The 24,389-nt window shown below is 43.4% G+C and overlaps 1 protein-coding gene across 3 annotated transcripts in view; it reads right to left on the reverse strand.

Annotated features, from left to right (window-relative positions):
* Positions 1 to 1,297: 1,297 nt before the first annotated feature.
* LOC122544122 (equilibrative nucleobase transporter 1-like) overlaps positions 1,298 to 24,389 on the reverse strand; it is a 45,445-nt gene continuing 22,353 nt past the window's right edge. For all 3 annotated transcript variants that reach the window (XM_087981586.1, XM_087981585.1, XM_087981587.1), the window contains 6 exons: positions 16,153 to 16,352; positions 12,569 to 12,736; positions 10,188 to 10,307; positions 6,906 to 7,098; positions 3,864 to 3,987; positions 1,298 to 1,691 (listed from right to left, as the gene is read on the reverse strand). In XM_087981586.1, the coding sequence (XP_087837712.1) occupies positions 1,530 to 1,691; positions 3,864 to 3,987; positions 6,906 to 7,098; positions 10,188 to 10,307; positions 12,569 to 12,736; positions 16,153 to 16,352 (967 nt within the window). In that variant the 3' untranslated portion in view covers positions 1,298 to 1,529. The remainder of the gene's footprint in view (positions 1,692 to 3,863; positions 3,988 to 6,905; positions 7,099 to 10,187; positions 10,308 to 12,568; positions 12,737 to 16,152; positions 16,353 to 24,389) is intronic.

The following is a 24,389-nucleotide window of genomic DNA, read 5'->3' on the forward strand; positions in this document are numbered from 1 at the left end:
TTGACCTTTTTAGATGAAAGTGGTCATGGGTTTAGATGGTGCTGTCTGAGGATCTTCGGTTAATTTCTGTTGTGCATCTTGCAGATAGTACACATTGCTGTTACAGACAATCAGTGATGGTGGGAGTGAATGTTTGTGGATATAGGGCCAATCAAGTGGGCTGCTCTGTCCTGGATGGTGTCAAGCCTCTTGAGTGTTATTCGAGCTGCACCCATCCAAACAAGTGGGGAGTATTCCATCATACTCCTTACTTGTATCTTGTGAATGCTGGACAGGCTTTGGTTGTTGGGGGGGGGGTGGTGGCCCAGGATTATGATTTTGCAAACAGAGAGGGGATTTCATTCCTGCAGGATACTTCTGAAGACAATTCCACCATTCATAAAAAGCGAATCACTTCTCTGTACAGAATGATACAGCTATAAATGTTGGGATCGTGATTTGGAGGAGTGAAGATCTACAGAGATGTGCAATGGAGAGATGAGAAAGTGCTGCTACAGAAACATAGAGAGGGAGAGAAGGGGGGGGATTGAACAGGAAGGGAGAGATGCAGCATTAGAGTGGGAGCGAGCAATGGGAAGTATATTGTGAAAGGCAGGGAATTGGGAGACGAGATGGGAAGAGGAGACAGAAGTGAGAATGAAAGAGAGGCAGAGGCAGACGACATGAATGGTGAGAGGAGGGGACAGCAAGAAGAATGGGAATCAGGGGAGAAAGTTGAATCGGCGACAATGACAGATGTAGGAGAGAGAGAAAACGAAGAACCAAAGGCGATCCGAAAGAATGGGGGGTTAGTTGCAGAGAGGTTTGTGAAGGAAGGGGAATAAGGAAGCGGGAGAATAGTGAGAGGTAACTACAAGGGATAAGGGAGAAAGAGAAATAACAGTGGAAGGAGACAGTAGAGGGATATTGGTATTGGGTGATCCCCAGACTAAACAAAAACAAACTTATTTCAAAATAGATAACACTGTTTATTAATAACTGAACGGCTTCAGAACAATCTATAACAGAATAGTGCAACTCCTGATACCATCAGAATCGAAAGGTTTTGTCATTGATACTTTCAAATAAATGATTGGCTTGGCATAGGTTTCATTCTGTACTTTACTTCACATCCAAACTTCACAATCACCTTGTCTCAAGCAGTCTTACCCCCCACCATATGAAGGCTCAACCTTCACATCATCACCTCGTCCACCTAACCCCTCCGTACTGCACACCACACTTCTGTGGGTTCCCAGGCTCCACTTTACTCCCAAAGCCCTCCTCGTCTACATCCAAACTGCAGCCCTCAACCCTACTAAATTCAAAACACACCCACAGACACATTGATTATCACAGACACACATACATACTCACAGACACAGAAATAAACATACTCTCACATATACATAGAGATTCACACAGGGACAACAGACACACACACACACAGTCACACACATACACATATTGTCACACAGATACACACAGACTGATGTACACACATAGACGGATAGACCCGACACACACATAACGAGTAACGGGCGAGCAGCTCAGACATCTGTGTCCTTCGTCAGCTCATCTCCCTGTATTTTGACCCCAACTTGGGGATTCTGTTTTGTTCTGCTTTGTTGGAGTTCCTGTCGCCAGTGCAGGTACAGGTTTAAGGGATGTGTGTAGGTTAGGATTACCAGAACAATGAATCCAATGTTCACCTGCATCAAAATGGAGAGAAAAGTTCACAACAATGAGAATATCCCAATGCATTCAATCTCGATCTTCCTTTCCTGAAACAATAGAAAGATGCAGAGTAGGAGAACGCCATCTTTTCCATGTATTTTTCCTGCAGTTTCCAAAAGGAAATCCAATTTGTTCCAATCACTGCCAGGTTTTGCTTTCTATCATTTCAAACTATTTTGCTTTGAGCTGGAATGGCAGTGTGACACAATGGTTAGCACTGCTACCTCGCAGCAGTGCTAACCATTGTGTTAGCAGGGACCTGGGTTCAATTCACCCTAGCATGACTGGTTGAGTGGAGTTTGCAAGTTCTCTCTGTGTCTGTGTAGGTTTCCTCTGGGTGCTCCAGTCTCCTCCTATGGTCCAAAGATGTGCAGTTCAGGTGAATTGGCCATGAAAAATTGCCCAGAGTGTGCAGGCTGGGTGGGCTAGCCATGGGAAGTGTAAGTACATAGATTGGGTGGTGGTTGGTCTGGGTTGGATTCTCTTTGGAGGATCAGTGTTGACTTGATGGACTGAATGGCCTCTTTTTGCACTGTAGTGATTCAATATTGAACCTGTGTCGCATATTAGTTCAAATAATGTACTCAGGAAGACAATGTGCCATTTCATGTCTTAATTCTTCCTTATGCTTGATTAATCTTCAACCTGTCTTTTCTGAAAGTCATTGAGGGCTACAACACAAGGAAGACTCTTCAGCCCATCAAATCTGTGCAAGCCAAAACCAACCACCTAACTATTCCAATCCCATTTCCCATCGCTTGGCCCACAGCCTTATCTTCCTCTGCATCGCAAGTGCATATCTAATTACCTCTTCAGTGTGATGAGTGTTTCTTACTCTCCCACCATTAACAAGCAGTGGGTGCCACAATCCCACCACCCTCTGGGTGAAAAACATTTCCTCATGTCCCCTTTAAAACCCCTGACCCTTTACATTAAATCCATGCCCTGGGTCATTGATCCCTCTGTCAAAGGGAAATATTCCTGCCCTATCTTTGCGCCTCATTATATTATCCATCAAAATCATGTCCCCTCTCAGTCTCCTCTGCTCTAAGGAAAACAGCCCCAGCCTGTCCAAACTCTCTTCATAACTGAGACTCTCCAGCCCAGGTAACATCTTGGTAAATTTCTTGTTCTCAGTTCTACTGACAAGTTGCATTTGTTTCTCTTGTTTGCCTGTGCTTAATATAACGATGATTTAAGTGGATTTTTCTCTGAGGGTTAGTTGCCTCCAGAAAACAACCTAATTCTGTGTCTCAGTATTATATTCCTTTTAGAGGCCCGGACAGATAACAAAGAGGGTGTGAGATCAGCTACACATCTGTCTTCACCTTTTGGAAACTAGAAGAGACTTCTCGTTTGATTATATTTTGAAATAGTGGCGTCAGAGATACTCCACTCATTCCCCTCCTCAACTTATTTATCTTTTCATCTCTCTCTCTCTTTCTCTCTCTCTCTTTCTCACTCTTTCGTGCCCTGTCTCTCTCTTTGGAATTTCTGCCCTTCCCCTTCTCGCTATCCAACCTCACTCCTCACTCTCTTTCTCACTCCCATTTCCCTCTTCCTCCTTTCATACTGTCCACTTCCAAATCCCTTCTCCTTCTCACCTCTCACTCCTTCATCATTTCAACATTCCCTCTCTCCTGATCTCCCTCGATTTTCTCTTATTGCCTCATTCTCTCTCCCTGTGCTCTCTTCTTCCCTCCCCCTTTCTCTTCTCTGTCCCTCTCTCTCTCTTCACTCTCTCCTCTCTCTCCCATTTCCAAACCTCTTCTTTCTTTCTATGTCCTCGCTCTCTCAATCAACTCTATACACCCTATCTCTCTCTCTCTCCCCCTGCCAACTCTTGTCTCTGTCCTCCCCATATTCTTCACTCCTCTCTCCCTCTACTCTCACCTCCTCTCAATTTCTCTCACTCTACATTCTCTAGTTCCAATCTCGATCTTTTCTTCTGTTCCATCTATCCTCTTTTTCTCCATCTTGTGTCTTCCCGCATTCTCTGTGTCTTCCCCATCTTCTGTGACACGCCCTCACACTCCAAGTCTGATACTTCAGAACATGCCTCATATGTGCTTCATATTTGACCCTTGGCTTTTTCAGGAATATTCACAGAGGGGATCTGAAAATCCTGATTGGTGGCACACACTCACAAAAAGAGGGTCATTATTCAAGGGTCCCTGGATCAGTGCGAAGCAAGGGTACTGAAGCAGCGAAATAAATGCTGAGAGAGTCTGTCCCACGCCATAGATTTTCCCAAAATGACAGGAAGGGTACCTGAAGGGAACAAGAAAGAACAGGAATGAAGGAAACGAATCAGAGAATGACATTGAGCAAGATGTTCACTATCAGCCTGCCATAGAATCATGGAGACTTCCAGCACCTAAAGGCTTTTTTTTGCCTTTCAAATCAGCACTAGTCAAAAAACCACCAGCTACCTATTCTAATCCAATTTCCCAGCACTTTCACTTTGTATGCCTTGGCAAATGCACATCTAAATCATTCTTCAATGTGATGAGGGTTTCTGCCTCTCCCACCCTTACAGGCAACAAGTTCCACATTCCCACCCCATCCTCTGAATGAAGGAAATTTCCCTGAATTTCCTCTAAACCTCCTGCTCCCTCACTTGAATCTATTCCCTCTGTTTATTGACACTTCTGTCAAGGGGGAATAGTTTCTGCCTGTCGACACTAGCTATGCCCCTCATGATTTTATACACCTAAATTCCGTCCCCCTTCACTCTCCTCTGTTGCAAGGAATACAATCCCAATCTGTCTAACCTTTCTCCATAACTGAAACTCTTCAGCCAAAGCGCCATCCTGGTAAAACTCCCATTTCCAGTGCAATCAGGGAGAGGTACATTCAGCTTAGCATTATTTTCACACAAACTACCAACCACATATTTTAAGTCATTTGGTTATTAAAACATTTACATTCTCGTCAGTTTATCTGGCATCCCATGTTTGCATTTGCACAATAGCCCGAAAACTTACATTTCGTAAGAAGTTTTATTACTATACCCCTCTCTGGCTAAAACTTTGCTTTATGCTTCGATCAACTATTCAAGGGACCGTGGGTTCAAGAGATTTTTCAAGTAGAGGCTTATTGCATAGATTATAATGTTGGGATTCTAAGCAATCAACTCATCTTGTAGAATCACTGGAGTGTGGAAGCAGCCTTTGTTTCACCCCCCACCCCCCCCCCCCCCCACCCCCCACCCCTTAGTTGACCTCGAGTTGAGCATCTTGCAAACACATTGTTGAGTATCCATCATCACATTGACACCAAGTAAGGGTAGAATGACTTCCTTCCCGTCCTGTTTGTTTCCACAATATCCGATGATGGCTGTCAGTGTCACTATCACTGAGACCACATTTCAAAATCAGATTCTTTGAATCACTTAATGTACCTTTAATGGGATATGGGCATCAGTTGGCAGGTATGATGTCTATTGCCAGTCACTCATTGTCTTTAAGATTGTGGTGGGATCTACTTTCTTAATCCATGGTACCCCTCGTGATGGGGTAAAGATCAAGCCACCATATTCTTAACCAAACACGGGGTGGCTCTTTCGTTACTGCGACGGAATTGGTTGTGGTTTAACCTGAGGCTCAGATGAGTGGAGAATTTGCAAAGGCAAGACCTTCATGGCAACCTCAGCTGGTACGGGAATTGAACTCATGATTTGGCGCCATTCCACACCAGCCATGACACACTGGCAGTAGAGTCATGGATTCATACAGATGTACAACATGGAAACAGACCCTTCGGTCCAACTCGTCCATGCCGACCTGATATCCCAACCCAACTAGCTCCCCCTGTCAGCACCCGGCCCAAATCCCTCCAAACCCTTCCTATTCATATACCAGTCCAGATGCTTTTTAACTGTTGCAATTGTACGAGCCTCCATCACTTCCTCTGGCAGATCATTCCATATATGTATCGCCCTCTGAACGAAACAGTTGACACTTCGGTCTCTTTTACATCTTTCCCCTCTCATCCTAAACCTATGCCATCTAGTTCTGGAATCCCCACTGCGGGAATAAAGGCTTTGTTTATTTATACTATCCATTCCCTTCATGATTTTATAAACTTCTATAAGGTCACCCCTCAGCCTCCAACGCTCCAGGAAAAAACAACCCCAGCCTCTCCCTGTAGCTCAAATCTTCCAAACCTGGCAACATCCTTGTAAATCTTTTCTGAGTCCTTTCAAGTCTCACAACATTTTTCAGATAGGCAGGAGACCAGAATTGTACGCAATATTCCAACAGTGGCCTAACCAATGTCCTGTACAGCTGCAAAGTGACCTCCCAACTCCTGTAAACAATACTCTGAACAATAAAGGAAAGTACATCAAATGCCTTCTTCACTATTCCATCTACCTACTATTAGGAAGGAAGGTTTTTGGATTTTGACAGGAACAGTGAAGGCATTTCCAAGTGTGGAACTTGTGGGTGATGCTCCAATGCGTCTGCTGATCATTTCCATTGTGCTGATAGAGTTGACTGGTTTGGCATGCGTTGGTGAAGGAGCATTGCAAAGGTGCCAGATGGGGCACAAGTTCACGCTCCCTACCTTGTCCTGATGGTGCCAAGGATCTAGAACGTTGGTGGAGTGGGCCCAGAGAAGTGGAGACGATGACTAGTCAGCTGACATTACCACTGCACCATCTTAACCACATCATTCCCAATCACAGATCGAACCGGCTGGGAGGCATTTTTTGTGTTACTAGCTCATTGGAGATGGCCATTGCTGGACTACAATTTATTTCCCATCCATAGTTGCTCTTGAGAACGTGGTGGTAAGCTACTGCTGCAGCCCAGATCGTGTAGGCTGAACAATTGGTACAACTGAGGGCTTGCTGGGCCATTTTAGACAACAGTTGAGAGTCAATCGCCTGTGGATTGCTGTGGAACCTCATGGAGGCCCTCCCTGAAGGGATTAGTCAGCCAGTATTTTTTTTCCTCTGACATTCGGCAATTATTTTTCTGGTCATTGGGAGATCCCTAATTCCAGGCTTATTTTTTATTGAATTCAAATTCTGCCATCTGCCACGGCAGGATTCGAACCTGGGTCCTCAGAATATTACCCGAGTTTCTGGATCAGTAGTCAGATGATAATGCCACGAGGCCATTGCCTCCCCATTGTTACTCGGAAAGAAAGATTTCCCACCAAATAATGGAGGCTAGACTTACACAATGCTGATGAATGCAGCATCTCCCCCGTATAGGAAGGAATGGTTGATCACTTGTAGGATAAAGGACATGTACTGAACCTCCAGGACGGGAATAGTTGCCGATATCGAGAACAGGACACACTGAGTGATGGTGATAATGAGGGAAACCACAGCTGACCTCATGCCAGCCAATCGCTTTGAAACAACTGAATCTGACAAAGAAGGAGAGCAAGGCTGGTTAGATAGAAAGACTTATAATCACAGCCAGAACTAGGATGGACTTGAGTCAAGGGAGGTGGGGGTGGGGGGCGGTGAGGGGAGGAAGGGAATTAGCATCAGTGACTTAGATGCACCAAAGATGCCTGACGATTTGCCAACATTAAGAACTGTCACTGCATCCATTGTTATTTGTGGAAGAGAGTTCCAAACCTCTACTAGTCATTGTGTGTAGAAGTGCTTCCGAACATCTCTCCTGAATGATCTAGCACTAATTCTCAGACTCATTTTACAATTTACAACCAGAGGAAATCGTTCACCTTTATTTACTCTGTTAATAGCTTCAAACTGCACTCGATCACCCCTTACATTTCTAAGTCCTAGAGCAAGCTGACAAAATTTGTGTCCTCGCTTTTCAACCCTGGAGTCCAGGCATAACTCTTATAAACCTACGTTGTACACCTTCCAAGGCCAATGCATCCTTCCTGAGGTGTAATTCCTAGATCTGCTGACAGTACACAAGTGGGGTCTAACCACGATTTTGCATAAATGCAGCATAACTTCTGCATCCTTATACTCAAGTCCTCCAGATATAAGGGCCAGAGGGAAAGATGCGGGATGAAGTGGATCTTAAAAATAAACAGATGAAACAAGCAGAAGAGTGTGAGAAGGGATCTGACTCAAAATGAGGATGATATCTTAGAAACATCCCCCCCTGCAGTTTTGTGAGAGATGAATACCTACATGCGGTTTGCCTGACTCTGTCTATGAGGCTATGCACTTTGTTAGGTACTTTTTGAATGGGGAAAGGTTTCAGAAATCTGAAGCTCAAAAGGACTTGTTGGTGCAAGTTCACGTTATTCTTCAGGTTAACGTACAGATACAGCTGGCACTTAGGAAGGCAAATTCAATGTTAGCATTCATTTCAGAGAGGGCTAGAATGCTAGTGCAGAGATGTGTTGTTGAGTCTGTTTGATGTCAGGCTGTATTTGGAATATTGTGAGCAGTTCTGGGCCCATATCTAAGGAAGGATGTATGGACATTGGGTCCAGTGCAGGTTCACAAGAATGATCCTGGGGATGAAATGTTTGTCACTTGAGAAACAATTGAGGACTCTCGAATAGTACCCGATGGAGTTCAGAAGGATGAATGGAAATCCGATTGAAATGTACAGAATGCTGAGAAACCTGGATAGAATGGACATGGAGAAAATGTTTCAATTATTAGGGAGACTAGGACCCGAGGAAACAGCTTCAGGATAAAGGGAAGACCCTTTAGAACTGAGATGAGAAGGAACTCATTGTCAGAGAAAGGATGTGGAAGCAGAGTCATTGAGTGTATTTAAGATATATGGGTTCTTGATTTGTTAGGTGATCAAAGGTTATGGGCAGAAGGCAGGAGAATGGGTTGAAAAACATATCACTGACGATTGAATGGCAGAGCAGGGTTGAGGGGACGAATGGCCTCACTCTCCTTCTATACCTTATGGACTTACAGAGACAGCGGAGGGAATCTGTGGACAGAAGCAGTAAGCCGAGGGAGTGATCTCAATGAGCAGCCCCCATTCCTCAAAGCTCCCTGAGCTTCTAGTTGCCCGCAACTTCTACACACCCTCTTGTTCCCTGGCCAGCATCTCATTCTCAGGCTTGCTGCAGCGAAGCTCAGCACAATCTGGAAGAACAATGTCCCATTTTCCGGTTGGGGACCCTGTAGCCTTTAGGACTCAACATCAAATTCAATAATGTTAAAGCCTGAACAGCTTCCTCCATGTCCACCTCCGTACAGCCCAGGTCCTGTTATGGCATGTGCTTTTTTCAGCATTATCACTCATTCATAGCCCCATTCCCACCTATCCAAGCCTCATTTCTTCTCTGGCTTACTATCTTCCATCCCTTTTCTATTCAGGAGTTCCTGTCTCTCTTTCTTGGCTCTGTATCCACCTATTCATGTTTTCTTACACCCCCTTCCCTGTCAGCCTTTTCCGATCTGCTGTCAGACTCAAAAAGGGTCACTGGTCTCCAAATGTTCAATGTTCTTTGTCACCACGGACTTGTCCAGCTCTCTCTGTCTTTGAGTCTGAGGGATCTGTGTCCATCTCTGAGGCTGGGAGCTGTTTTAATTGTGACTGACAGAGCACCCAGTCAGTATTGGGAATGTGATTTCGTGTTTGATACCAGATCACCTGAGATGGAAAATGTTCACAACTAGATTAACCTGGGAGTAGGGTTGGGAAGAATGGAGTTTGGGGGAGCGGGGGAGCCGAGGGATCTCAAGTGTCATTCGATGATGCTGAGAGAGAGAGTTGAGTGGACTATTTGAGAGCAAGGGAGGCTGAAATGATGGGAAATGGACTTACTGGGGTAGGGGGCAGAAATACTCAATACCCACAATTGAAACACACAAAGTAGAAGCAGATCACATCTGGATATCCTGAAAAAGAAGGAATTTCGTTTTCCTATGTAAAGGGCCTCAGATTCTGTAAGATCAGAGCTCTGTCATGTGAGTTACAGAGACCTAAAGACCAATGACCGTAAAATCTGAAAGCTGGACAAGCAGGAGGCTGAAAAAACACAGCAAGTCAGGCATCATAAGGAGGTGGAGAAGTCGACACTTCAGATGTAACTGTTTTTCAGGACTGGGGGTAGGGTAAGGGCAGCTGGTAGAAACAGTGAAGCTCTGAAGGAGCTTTGTGTTAGCCTCAGATTTCCTGAGAAAGGACAGCACTTCAGAACACGTCCATGGATTGTTTTAATCTGAGAGTGGGAGTGAGGTGATGCGGGATCTGGATAAAACGTCTGTCAGACCACAGCTGGAGTATTGTTTGCAGCTCTGGAATCCACATTATAGGAGGGACGTGATCACATTAGAGAGGGTGCAGAAGATTTGCCAGGATCAGGGCTGACGCCCGAAACGTCAGCTCTCTCGATTAGCCGAGACTGAGAGGATACTCAACCTTGAAGCCTGGCCATTCATGCATTGGCTCTATTCAAAGAGTGTTCAATTTGCTCATCAGGATTATGCAAGACTGGTTGAAATCTGAGTGTTCCTAACATCGCGAAGGGACTCCATGGTGATTTCCATTTACCTGAAACAGCTTTGGATGTTTTGTCTGTTTGTTGCAGCCAGTCCAACACTATCCCATTCCAGGGAGCACAGAAAAAACCACAGATCTGTGTGAGGGCGAATGCATTTGTATACTTGCTCACTAAGGATGTAGGTAGAAAGAGAGAGAGAGAGAGAGAGAGTTGGGAGGAGGGAACAAAGGGAGATATGAAGTGAGCCAGAGAGGGTGTTAAAAAGTAGAGAAGCAAATAAACAAACAAAGAATTACAATCAAATACAACTTAAATATTTCCTAACACATTTATCTAAACATTTTTCCTGATATGCAGAATGGAAACTGAGATTGCTGCAGAAACTCAACAGGTCTGGCAGCTTCAGTGGAGAGAGAAAGCAGAATAAACATTTTGAGTCCAGGCTGAAGGGTCACGTGGAATGAAAACATTAACTCTATTTCTCTCTCCACTGACGCTGCCAGACCTGCTGCGTTTCTCCAGCAATTTACATGCACTGTTCTTTGTATGTGTGTTCCCCGCCCCGCCCCCCCCCCCCCACCCCCCGATATGTGGATTTGTGGCATAGAGCCATTTTGTATTGGACGACTGGTCTGATTAAAAAATGGAAAGTCATTATTAATTGTCAATTTATTTATTACTGTTTAATTGGCATTTAGCGTGTGGATTGTCCTGATTTGGGGTTGGGATGCAGATCCCATTGTGGAAAAGGTCACCAGATTTTGATGAGGTTTGGGATCCACATGTCATGATGCATTTAGACACAGATATCTAAAAAGGCCCAGTACAGTCTGGAAGCTGAGTATCAGTATCGTTTGGAATGGAACTCTCAATGTATATAAGTTAATATTTGTAAATGTGTGTACAGATGATTTCAAGTTATATCCTACATCAACCATCTTCTTAACACAAAACAAACCCACCTTGAGAAGGCAAACTGAACGTGAACCCTTTAAATTCACACCCATGTGTGGGATAGGTATCATCCTTCGTATGACGAGGTATGCCCCAGTTTGTACCACAACTCAGATCCCAATGTGCATCCAGATATTCATCTGGTAGCCTCTCTAACCTATCTCTCCCAAACTCTCACATCTTACTCTTCTTTCCCTCTGCTTCCTGTCTCATTCTCTCCCCCACTGTCATCCTCCTAGCATTTCAGCCCCACCTATTCTTAAATCAAAGGGTCCCCATTAATTTGCAGATGTGATTGCTCTCCTCTTCTGTGAAGGAATTGGATTGTTATTTGGGAGGTGCTGCATTGAATCAAAAGGGGACCAATGGGCCGTGGAGTGGCAGATGGAGTATAATTTAGGTAAATGTGACGTGCTGCATTTTGGAAAGGTAAATCAGGGCAGGACTTATACACTTAATGGTAAGGTCCTGGGGAGAGTTGCTGAACAAAGAAACTTTGGAGTGCAGATTCTTAGTTCCTTGACAGTTGAGTCCAGGTAGATAGGACAGTGAAGAAAGCGTTTGGTCAGAGCATTGAGTATAGGTGTTGGGAGGTCATGTTGCAGCTGTACAGGACATTGGTTAGACCACGTTTGGAATATTGTATGCAATTCTGGTCTCCCTGCTATCGGAAGGATGTTGCTAAAATTGGAAGAGTTCAGAAAAAAGATTCATTGGAGTGTTTGAGCTATTGGGAGAGACTGAATAGGCTGGGGTTGTTTTCCCTGGAGCGTCAGAGGCCGAGGGAATGACCTTTTAGAGGTTTATAATGTCATAATGGTCTTGGATACGGTAAATAGCGAAGATCTTTTTCTCCACGGTGGTGGATTCCAGAATCAGAAGGCATAGGTTTAGGATGAGAGGGGAAAGATCTAAAAGGGACCAAAAGAATAATGTTTTCACGCAGAAAGTGGTGTGTATATGGAATGAGCTGCCAAAGGAAGTGGTGGAGGCTGGAACAATTAGAACATTTAAAAGGCATATGAATGGGTATGCGAATAGGAAGGCTTTAGAGGATTATGGGCCAAGTGCTGGCAAATGGGACTAGATTAATTTAGGAAGATGGGACGGTTCGGATGAATTGGACTGAAGGGTCTGTTTCCATGATGTACAGCTTTATGAATCTACTTGGGGAGCAATGTCATGCAGAGATATGAACCAAAGGCAGTGGATTGCCACGAGATTATAAAGCGGCTGGTCACATGATGGGCGGAATGACCTCTTTGCACACAGGAGTGATTCTGTGATACTCTTCTCTGTTCTCTGCCATGCAATTGCAAACTCTTCGTGCTCTCCCATTATTTCCATCTGGGCCAAAACTCTCTGGCTCCACCTCAGCCTAGCCATCTTTCCTTTTCTTGTTTCCTCGCTCAGTCTTGCTATTTCTCCCTCCTCTCCAACCTTGGTCATTGATCGCTGACGTGACTCGACGCCTTACCCTCTGTGGTATCACCATTGGACATCAGCATGAGCATGGGGTTCAGGGTGCCGATGAATAAGTAGTGTCGGAGCTGCAGGACGGAAATCCACATCAGGTGAGTGACAAAGAGTCTGGAGAAGATGCAACTTCTGAACGAGCGGACTTTGTCCATCTTCACATCAGTCCCTGCAGGGTGGGCGTGGGGAGGGGGGTTTGGTGTAGAGAGCTAGAGCGTCAAACATGCCAGAAATTACTCTGGAAAGAAAATGTGGCAGCTCTAAGGGACTGCAAGAAGTACTGAGATCAGTAGGTTTCCTTTCCCTTTGCAGCAACACAAAAGGCCATTCATTTGACCTGTCACACCTAATTCAGATCAGGGAGGAGAGCCAGGGAACTGAGATTGGGGAGATTGGGGAGGGCAAAGACAAATTGCTGAGCTAATGTAATGCTGTTCGTTACAGCAGACATGCAGACAAGGATAAAAGGACTGACCCTGTTTTATAAACCTCTACTTCAAGCCCAGTGACAATATTGTTACCTCTTCCCTCAAACACACCTTCTAAAGATGCACAACCTTCGAGAGTCTCAGGGCTTGATTTACGAGAACAAAGTTAAAAATCACACAATACCAGTGTATAGTACAACAGCTTTATTTGGAAGCACTAGCTTTCGGAGCACTGCTCCTTCAAACCACCTGATGAAGGAGAGCAGCACTCTGAAAGCTAGTGTTTTCATATTGACTTGTTGGACTATAACGTGGTCTGTGATTTTTTAACTTCTTACACCCCATTCCAACACAGGCACCTGCAAATGATGACGAGAACAATATCTGATTATGAATTTGAAGGTATGTACTGTACTCTTAAGAGAGAATGAATGCTGTTTTGCACTGATACCTGTCATATGATTAACTAGAAGTCCCAGAGTGTACTGGAAAATTGAAAATATGTGACATTTGGGTGTGAAATTGATGCCTGAGTTGGTTGTTGTTTTGACAACAACTCGAATTTAATGAATCAGTTTAAATTATATCCCAGGATACTAAAACCCAATCGAGTTTGAATTTATTGTTTTGCCAAGATTCAATCAATGAATGATACGATGTTTGGGGTATAAAAAAGGCAGGCACTTTGAAAGTGAGGCAGTGTGACTGCCATCAAGAAAGACTGCCATTCAAAAACATTGAGTTTTTAAAAGAAGTAACAAAGAGGATTGATGAGGGCAGAGCGGTAGATGTAAGGCATTCCACAAAGTTCCCCATAGGAGACTGGTTAGCAAGGTTAGATCTCATGGAGTACAGGGAGAACTAGCCATTTGGATACAGAACTGTCTCAGGGTGTGGGAGGTGGGGGTGGGGGTTGTTTTTTAGACAGGAGGCCTGTGACCAGTGAAGTGCCACAAGGATAGGTGCTGGGTCCACTACTTTTCAACATTTATGTAAATGATTTTGATGTGAGAATAAGAAATATAGTTACTAAGTTTGCAGATGACACCAAAACTGGAGGTGTAGCGAACAGCGAAGAAGGTTAACTTTGATTACAATGGGATATTGATCAACTCAAACAATGAGCTGCAAAGTGGCAGAAAGTTTTAATTTAGATAAATGCATTTTGGAAAGCAAATCTTAGCAGGCCTTACACACTTAGGTCCTAGGGAGTGCTGCTGAACAAAGAGATCTTGGAGTGCAGGTTCATAACTCTTTGAAGTGGAGTCGCATGTAGATAGGATAGTGAAGAAAGCGTTTGGTATGCTTTCCTTTATTGATTAGTGTATTGAGTACAGGAGTTGGGAGGTCATGTTATGGTTGTAGAGCATATTGGTTAGGCCGCTGTTGGAATATTGTGTGCAATTCTGGTCTCCTTCCTATGGGAAAGCATTGTGAAACTTAAAAGGGTTCAGAAAAGATTTACAAGGATGTTGCTAGGGTTGGAGAATTTGAGCTATTGAAATAGGTTGAATAGGCCAGGGCTGTTTTCCCTGGAGTATTGGAGTCTTAGGGGTGACCTTATAGAGGTTTATAATGTAATGAGGGACAGGATAGGAGTAGACAGAACTAGAGGGCATAGGTTTAGGGTGAGAGGGAAAAGATATAAAAGAGACCTCAGGGCAACATTTTCACATAGAGGGTGGTACGTGCATGGAATGTGCTGCCAGAGGAAGTGGTGGAGGCAAGTCCGATTGCAGCATTTAAAAGGCATCTGGATGGGTATGCGAATAGGAAGGGTTTGGTGGGATATGGGCTGGATTCTGGCAGGTGGGAGTAGATTTGGTAGCGATAACTGGTCGGCATGGACGAGTTGGACCGAAGGCTCTGTTTCCATGCTGTACATCTCTATGACTCGGTGACTCTATCAAAGTTACCTTTTCATATGAAGCATCTTCACAGTAAAAGAAAAAAGACGCTCCCGGGAGATATTTGAGACAACAGCCCCTCTGTGGTTTTGAAATTAAGTTGATGTAACTTTGATTTTTTTATATTGGAACAGTATATTAGTATAGAGTTGGAGGCAGATAATAAACAGTTAAAGGAAATGGGGTTTAAAGTTGTAAATAGTTGTTGTTTAATGTTCAATTTTACAACTAAGGAATAAATTGATATTATGTTCTTTAAATATTGATATTTGGGAGTTTACTGTCACTCATATTTTAACAGATTACGAGGTGAGGTGAGCTTTTATGGGTGTTTCATTTAATTAATGGAAGGGTTCACTGATGTGTCGTAACAATATCTACTCCAAAGTTAATTAAGAGCAGAGATCGTCCAAACTCAGATTGTGACGGCTGTACTTTAACATCTCGAAAGGTAATTAATTAATTTTCTCAAAATATGAAGCAGAATGAGATAAAGCACGAATGAAAGGTCGATGTCTGCTGGTTGAGTAATATGGAGCTGCAGAGAGCAAAGTCTTGAAATTAAATCTGCAATTCCAGCTCTTAATAAAGAATAATTTATCTATATTTAGCTGTCATGTTGACCGTGAACCCAAGTAAACATTGAACAGTTTTGAGTCTAATAGGCTCCTTATGGATATGATTGGCAAATGAGTAGAATTAATGTCATTTCAAATACTATACATTTGCCAACTCGACTCACTGGAGTTTAGGGAGGTGATCTCATTGAGAGATGTAGGATTATTGAGGAGTTTGACCGAGCAAATGTTGAGGGAATGTTTCTCCTCATGGGAGAGTCTAGAACCATAAGGCATAGTCTCAGAATAAAGTGACAGCAATTTAAGACAGAAATTATTCTCTCTGAGGGTTGGGAGCCTTTGGAACTCCCTGCTACAGAGAGCTGGGGGAGCAGAGTCCTTATGCATTTTTCAGGCTGAGACAGATAGTTTTATGATCAGTCAGGGCATCAAGCACTACCGGACGAGATTAGGAAAGTGGACATGAGAAATGTCAGATCTGCCACGATCCTAGCAAATGCAGAACAGGGTCGAAGGGCTGAATGGCTTGGGGAAGGGGAGTTAAAGGTGGGGCAGAGAGTAAAGCAGAAGAAAGGGGAAGGGGGCAATGACAGGTGTAAGAAAAGAGAGAATTTATGTAAAGAAGAGGGAGTTTGGAGGCGAATGGGATGGAGAGGAAGAAGGCATTCGCACCTGTTGAGGCTTTGGTTTGGATATTAAAGTGATCAGTCGGCTCCATCTTTTCCACTTTCTCTTCCACCTCCCACTGCTTGTTTTCGGGCCTCTTGTCCATTTCTCCGTCTGCCTCATTTTCTACACGCAAAGGCTTCATCTGCCTTGCAGTCTCCTCTTCACAGGACGATGAGTCTGACCCAAATCTCTTGCAGGTGATTCTGCCCAGCCAAAGCAGAAAGTTTCTCATTAAACACGAGGTGCAAGGATAACCAACAAGACAAGCTATTGCTTTAACGTAATGATGTAATATTTACGATCATTACAAAATACAAATCAGAACAGAAATATTCAAGAGATTATCGACTGGAGCTAAGTGAACTATTTCTAGCTACATTCCATTTCGGTGATAATATTTCATCTAACCCTGCCGTAATCATATCTAACACTTACTATTTGGATCCAAAAGGAATTACCGACATTTCACCTAATGTTTTATTTAAAAGTCTTCATTCACAGAAGCACTGAGATAAGTATCCATGGATCCACAAATCCTTCGTAGAGTGTGCCATCCAGACATAAGAAGCTAGTTGCATCCTAAGTTTTTGAAATGATTTTGTGCAACCTGCCTGTTCTTTTTTTTTGATTCTGTCAACGAAATTCAGGTGTTCTTGGGCTTTTCCACGCACTATCTTTTTGCAAAATTGTTGCTGACAAAATTGAATTAATTTAATCATAGACTGCTGAAGACTGTGAAAAGGTTTGGTCCACTTATCAAAGGCAATAAAGATTGGAGCAGGAGGCACTCCAAAGATGCTTCACTAGGCTGTTCTTATGTATGAAGGGACTGTATTAGTGGGACTGTCTTATGGGGAGAGGTTGAATAGTTTCATAAGTTCATAAGATATAGGAGCAGAATTAGAGCATTCGGCCCATCAAGTCTGCTTCACCATTTGATCATGGCTGATATGCTCCTCCCCTCCCCCATTTCCTGCCTTCTCCCCATATCCCTTCAACCCATTACCAATAAAAGAAACTGTCTAAATTATTTTAAAATTCACTCACCACATTTTGGGGTAGTGAATTCCACAGATCGAAAACCCTCCAGGAGAAATAGTTTCTCCTCAACTCTGTATAAAATTTGCTACCTCTTCTCCTGAGACTCTGGCCTCTCGTCCTAGAATGCTCCACAATTGGAAGCATCCGCCCCACGTCCTTTTTATCCAAACTGTTTATCATCTTGAATACCTCAACTTCATCTCCCCTTAGTTTTCTAAATTCCAGAGAATACGGGCCTAGACAGTTCTTCATACGACAAACCCCTTATCTCTGGGATAAATCCAGTGAACCTCCTCTGAACAGTCTCCTGTGTAACTACATCTTTCCTCAAATAATGGGACCAAACTGCGCACAACACTGCAAGTGTGATCTCCCCAATGCCTTGTATTGTGGCAACAATACTTCTTCTTTACATTTATATTCTATTCCTTTAGCTATAAAAGTCAGCATTCCATTCGCAATGTTGGACCTGTTCTCTTTGACTTTTAAAAGAATGAGAGGCACCCCCATTGAAATGCTTATGATTCTCAGTGTGATTCTTGAGTCAATGCGGGTATGTTATTTTCCTTCATTTGAGAGTCTAAGACCAGAGGGCATAATCTCAGACTATGTGGCCGCATATTTAAGATAGAGATGAAGAGGAATTTCTTCTCTCAGAGAGTGGGGAATCAGTGGAAATCTTTACCATAGAAGTTGGGTCATTAAGCATATTCAAGGCTGACAGAGATTTTATTAATTAAGGGTAAGGAAAATAGAAAGAGAAGTGGAGTTGAGAATTATGAGATCAGCTGATGTCTTGCTGAATGGCAGTGCAGACCCTATGGGCTGAATGCCTACTTCTGCTTTTATGGCCTTAACTATCCCCCTCCTGGTATCTCTGTAAGCTACTTGTAATAGTACTACGTTGTGTAATTCCGTAAAATGCACTGTTCCCAACCTCCCCTCCCCCGCCCCAATTTATTTCCTTCTTGCCATTGGTCTGCCCAATTTGTCCATGTGTGCCCGATATCTAAAGGATCCAATTACATAAGAAATCCGGTTTGATAAGCAGGAAATCCAGCTCCAATTCTCACTTTCACTTTCCAAATTGCGAATGTGTTAATTCTGGTGCCAAGCCAAGTGCTGGATTTAGTACAAAAGCTTGTTTTGTCACTCCCGAGACTCTCAGAAGGGCTTATCTCTCCGTTGCCTTAAATGAGTTGACTCCCACGTGCCTGAATTGCCATTGGTGTTTGTTCAGTTTATTGTTTGACTCCTCTGAACAAACAAGCCACCAAATCATCTGATCAATACGGGGATAAACTGCAACATCCCCTTCAGGGAGCGTACTGCTCTAGGCTGCTATATTTCGCACGGAATGGATCACAAGCGACGATGCAAACATGCATAATATATTAGAAAATTAGCAAGAAAACTCAGAGTGAGGATTCCCTGGGGTTTTTACAAGCTAATCAGTGAAAAGTCTCATTAGCATTGCTCAAGTACAAAGGAATAACTGAATCCTGTAAGAAAGATTCTAAATATGACACTCTGATGTGTATTGCCATCTCCATTGTTGAGTTCAGGGTCACGATTGCCCCAGAGCTGCATGAGCCATGCTCTTGCGTGTAGGTGATAGGCTAGGAGTTCTGACAAAAAAACTCAGCATCAAAGGAGTGAAATCATGTTAACGTTTCAGGTTCAGTGACCTCTCCTCAGGACTGATGGGTCAACCACATTGCTGTGGGTCTGGAGTCACGTTTAAGCCAGATCAGGTAAGAACAGCCGATTTTCTGCTCTAAACTGGACCATATGGTTCCTGACAATCATGAGACTCTTATTTCTCCATTAGTATTTAATTCAAACTCCACCATCTGACATAGCAGGACTCGAATCCAAATCCCCAGAATGTTAGTTGGATCTCTGGATAAAAAAAGTCTACCAATAATACCACCAGGTCACTGGATACTTTCAAGTCAACCTGTTCAGAGATATTAGGGTGCATCTCTGGAGCAGGTGGGCTTGAATCTTGACCTCTTGGCTCAGAGGTAAGGACATTACCAATGCACCACAAAAGATTTTAAACAGAGGCACTATCAGGCTGGAACACGTTGAGACATTCAAGCGGATGGCTATTTCGAGAGAAGCAGTTTGCAAGGGTGTGGAGAGTAAGGGTGGAGATTGTGTCGTGATGCTCATTTGAAGTGCTGATGCAAGCACAATGGACTAAATGGCCTCCTGCTTCCTCCTGTCACAACAATTCGATAACTCTTGACTCCAAAATATTTTCTCAGCGCTTACAAAGTCATAGGGTCATACAGCCTTCAGTTCCACTAGTCCATGCCAACCATAATCCCAAACTAAGTTGATCCCAACATCTGCTTGCCCTTGGCCCATATCCCACTAAACCTTTCCTATTCATGTACCTATTCAAATGTTTTGTTATATTGTAACTGGACCCGCATTCACCACAATGTCTGACAGTTCATTCCACATGAGAAACACTGTCTGTGTAAAAAAGTTGTCCCTCATGTCCTTTTTAAACCTTTCTCCTCCCATCTAAAATTAAATCCTCATTTTGCACTTCTCCACTCTAGGGAAAAAAAGGCCTTTGCTATTCCCCTTATCGATACTCCTCATCATTTTACAAGCTTCAATAAGGTCAGTCCTCAACCTCTTTCGCTCTGGTGAAAAACATGCCAGCCTTTCCAGTCTATTTTAATATACCAAACCCTCCTTTCCCCGCAACATCCTTGGAAATCTTTTCTGAACCTCGCTAGTTTAATAAGATCCTTCCTATAACAGGATAACCAAAACTGGACACAGCACTATAGAGGCCTCATCAACATCCTATATAACCGCAACATGATGTCCCAACTCCTTTACTTAAAGGTCTGAGTAATGAAGCCAAGCGTGCTACGTGCCTTCTTAAACATCCTGTGTACATGTGACGCAAATTTTAAAGGATTATGCCAAATCTACTTGTTTAGAATTAAAAGCTGAAATTGTTCTCAGGAAATACACGACTTGTACATAAACCACTTAAACCCTTCATTAGGTGAAAGCCCACAATGCATTCCCAGGCATTAGACACCTCACAAGGTCCAGTCCCCTGTTAGATCTAAGTCTACAATTTGCTGCTACCCCATTCATTTGATTCCATTCTTTCTTGTACTTCGAGAATGATTGGTGACCAGCTCCATTTTCAGTAAACTAAGTGGCATGCAAGGCCAGGAAGGAGTATATTGAGATTCAGGAACATTGCAGTTCCTCTGGAGCCACCTATATTCCAGCTGTGGTCAGGATAACAGGTTCTGATCACTGCAGTGAACCAAGCAAGCTTTTGTGAAGAGCATGGTTACAATTAACCAGCCTACAAAAACCGACCAAATTTCTGTTTAGATTACAGCCAGCAATTCACTGCAGCATGTTGCATCTTTAAGCGAACATTGCACATTTATCCACAAGCCCAGTGTATGTTGCTCAATGCATAAACCTACCGTCACAAGTCTGAAATATTCCAAACTGTATGTTATTCTTACAAATCCAGCTGAAACGCTAAATTATACCCAACCCTCTAACCAGGTCTGGCTATCTGTAATTCGACTAAGAAAGCATATTCAATTCTTGATTAGATAATAGCCAGCAATGAACTTCTACTTATCACTTATGCAATGTAAACAAACAAGCTGCAACCTTTGCTCAAAGTCCTGGCTAAGAATTGCCAACCATTTGTTTGTTCTTTCAGATTACAGGCTAAAATTAACTCTTGCATGAAGTTTTTACATATCACTCAGAGGAATGAAAAGGCAATTTATTATCTAAATGGAGAGAAAAAACTTAATTCAGAGGAATCAGGGTGTCCTTGTGCAGGAAATACAAAAATCTCACTGGCAGGGACAACAGGTAATAAGGAAAACCAATTGAATTTTGGCATTTATCGCTAAAAGGATAGACTATGACAGAAGGGAAATGTTGCAGTAACTGTACAAATGTTAGTGAGAGCATTGTACGCAATTTTTGTCTATTCATTTGAGTAATTGCATCAATGGTACATCAAAGGAGGTTCACTTGGTTGATTCCAGAGATGAGGGGATTGTGAAATGAAAAGAGACAGAGCAGGTTAGACCGATACTTTCTGGAGTTTAGAAGAATGAAAGGAAATCCAATTGAGGTAGAAAAACTTCTGAAGGGAATTGACAAGGTCGACGGAGAGATGTTTCCTGATGTAGAGCCGTCTAGACTGAGAGGTCATCATTTTAGGATAAGGGTTGAGCAGATTTAAACCAGAGAAGAGGAGAAAATACTTCTATCAAAGGGTCATGAAACTATAGAATTCACTCCCTCAGCATGTGATGGATGCTGGATCATTGAGTAAATTTCAGGAGACAGACAGATTGTTAATTAGTAACAGATTGAAGGCTTGTAGAGAATGGGCAGGAAGTGGAGTTGAGATCAAGATGAAATCAGCCATGATCATATTGAATGGCAAAGCAGACAAAAGGGCCTGAATGGCCTAATCCTGCACCGAGCTGTTATCCAACAGACAAAGCCTCGCCCAGGTTCCAGCTTGGTACTCACTTCTATATAAATCCCAGCTGCTTGAACCCCGGGTTGATTTCAGGATCTACCTAAATCTTAAATATTGGTATGTCTTTTGTACAAATTACACGCACCTTGAAGTGGATTCTATCCTCTACCTAACACCAGTTTAGAACATAGAACATAGAACATAGAAGAATACAGCGCAGTACAGGCCCATTGGCCCTCGATGTTGTGCCAATCCAAGCCCACCTAACCTACACTAGCCCACTATCCTCCATATGCCTATCCAATGCCCGCTTAAATGCCCATAATGAGGGAGAGCCCACCACTGCTACTGGCAGGGCATTCCACGAACTCACGACTCGCTGAGTAAAGAACCTACCCCTAACATCTGTCCTATACCTAACCCCCTTAATTTAAAGCTATGCCCACTTGTAATAGCTGACTCCATACGTGGAAAAAGATTCTCACTGTTGACCCTATCTAAACCCCTAATCATCTTGTACACCTCTATCAAGTCACCCCTAAACCTTCTTTTCTCCAACGAAAACAACCCCAAGTGCCTCAGCCTTTCCTCATACGATCTTTCTACCATACCAAGCAACATCCTGGTAAACCTCCTCTGCACCCGTTCCAGTGCCTCCACATCCTTCCTATAGTAAGGCGACCAAAACTGCACACAATACTCCAGATGCGACCGCACCAGAGTCTTATACAACTGCAACATGACCTCAGTACTCCGGAACTCAATTCCTCTACCAATAAAAGCCAGAACGCCATATGCCTTCTTCATCGCACTATTTACCTGGGTGGCAACTTTCAAACATCTGTGTACATGGACACCAAGATCCTTCTGCTCATCCACACTACCAAGTATCCGACCATTAGCCCAGTACCCCATCTTTTTGTTACTCTTACCAAAGTGAATCACCTCACACTTAGCTACATTGAACTCCATTTGCCACCTTTCTGCCCAGTTCTGCAGCTTATCTATATCCAGCTGTAACCTGACACATCCTTCCTCACTGTCTACAACTCCTCTGACTTTCGTATCATCTGCAAACTTGCTCACCCAACCTTCTAACCCCTCCTCCAGGTCATTTATAAAAATGACAAACAGCAATGGTCCCAAAACAGATCCTTGCGGAACACCGCTAGTGACGGCACTCTAAGATGAACCTTTGCCATCAACTACTACCCTCTGTCTTCTTCCGGCCAGCCAACTCCTAATCCAAACCTCCAACTCACCCTCAATGCCATACCTCCATATTTTTTGCAGTAGTCTACCATGGGGAACCTTATCAAACGCCTTACTAAAATCCATATGCACCACATCTACTGCTTTCCCCTCGTCCACCTCCTTAGTCACCTTCTCAAAGAATTCAATAAGGTTTGTGAGGCACGACCTGCCCTTCACAAAACCATGCTGACTATCCTTGATCACATTATTCCTATCCAGATGTTCATAAATCCTATCCCTTACAATTCTCTCTAAGACTTTGCCCACAACAGAAGTGAGACTCACGGGCCTATAGTTACTAGGGTTATCCCTACTCCCCTTCTTGAACAAGGGAACCACATTTGCTAGCCTCCAATCTTCTGGCACTACTCCTGTAGACAACGAGGGCATAAAAATCAAGGCCAATGGTTCTGCAATCTCCTCCCTTGCTTCCCAGTGAATCCTAGGATAAATGCCATCAGGCCCAGGGGACTTATCTATTTTCACCCTTTCCATAATTTCCAACACCTCTTCTCTACATACCTCAAAGCCATCCATTCTACTTAATTGTGACTCAGTATTCACATTGACAACAATGTCCTGTTCCTGACTGAATACTGACGAAAAGTATTCATTCAGTATCTCCCCAATCTCTTCAGCCTCCACACGCAACTTCCCACTACTATCCTTGACTGGACCTATTCCTAAGAGGTAAAAACAATGACTGCAGATGCTGGAAACCAGATTCTGGATCAGTGGTGCTGGAAGAGCATGTGCTCTTCCAGCACCACTGATCCAGAATCTGGATCTATTCCTACCCTAGTCATTCTTTTATTCCTGACATACCTATAGAAAACCTTAGGGTTTTCCCTAATCCTACCAACTAAGGATCTTTCATGTCCCCTCCTTGCTGCTCTTAGCTCTCTCTTCAGGTCCTTCCTGGCTACCTTATAACTCTCAATAGCCCCAATTAAACCTTCATGCCTCATCTTTACATAGGCCGCCCTCTTCCATTTAACAAGGGATTCCAATTCCTTATTAAACCACGGCTCCCTCACACGACCCTTTCCTCCCTGCCTGACGGGTACATACTTATCAAGGACACTCAATAGTTGCTCCTTGAACAAGCCCCACATATCAATTACGCCCTTGCCTTGAAGCTTCCTTTTCCAAGCCACACATCCTAAGTCATGCCTCACCGCATCATAATTTCCCTGCCCCCAGCTATAACTCTTGCCCTGTAGTGCACACTTATCCCTCTCCATCAGGAGAGTTTCTATTATTCCATCAGGAAATCACACAACTAGCTAAACATCTGGAAATATAGTTCCCAGATTATGACTATCCACTGGAAATTAAGGCACAACTCGAAATCCCCAGCTACTTAACTCATCCCAGATGCTTATAATCTCTTTTCAGTAACTATTATCCCTACTCAAGCCAGCATTCAAATGCA

This window comes from Chiloscyllium plagiosum, unplaced genomic scaffold (assembly GCF_037043375.1).
Source record: "Chiloscyllium plagiosum isolate Xiang-an unplaced genomic scaffold, Cpla_swu_hap1 HiC_scaffold_40, whole genome shotgun sequence".
NCBI classification, from domain to species: domain Eukaryota; kingdom Metazoa; phylum Chordata; class Chondrichthyes; order Orectolobiformes; family Hemiscylliidae; genus Chiloscyllium; species Chiloscyllium plagiosum.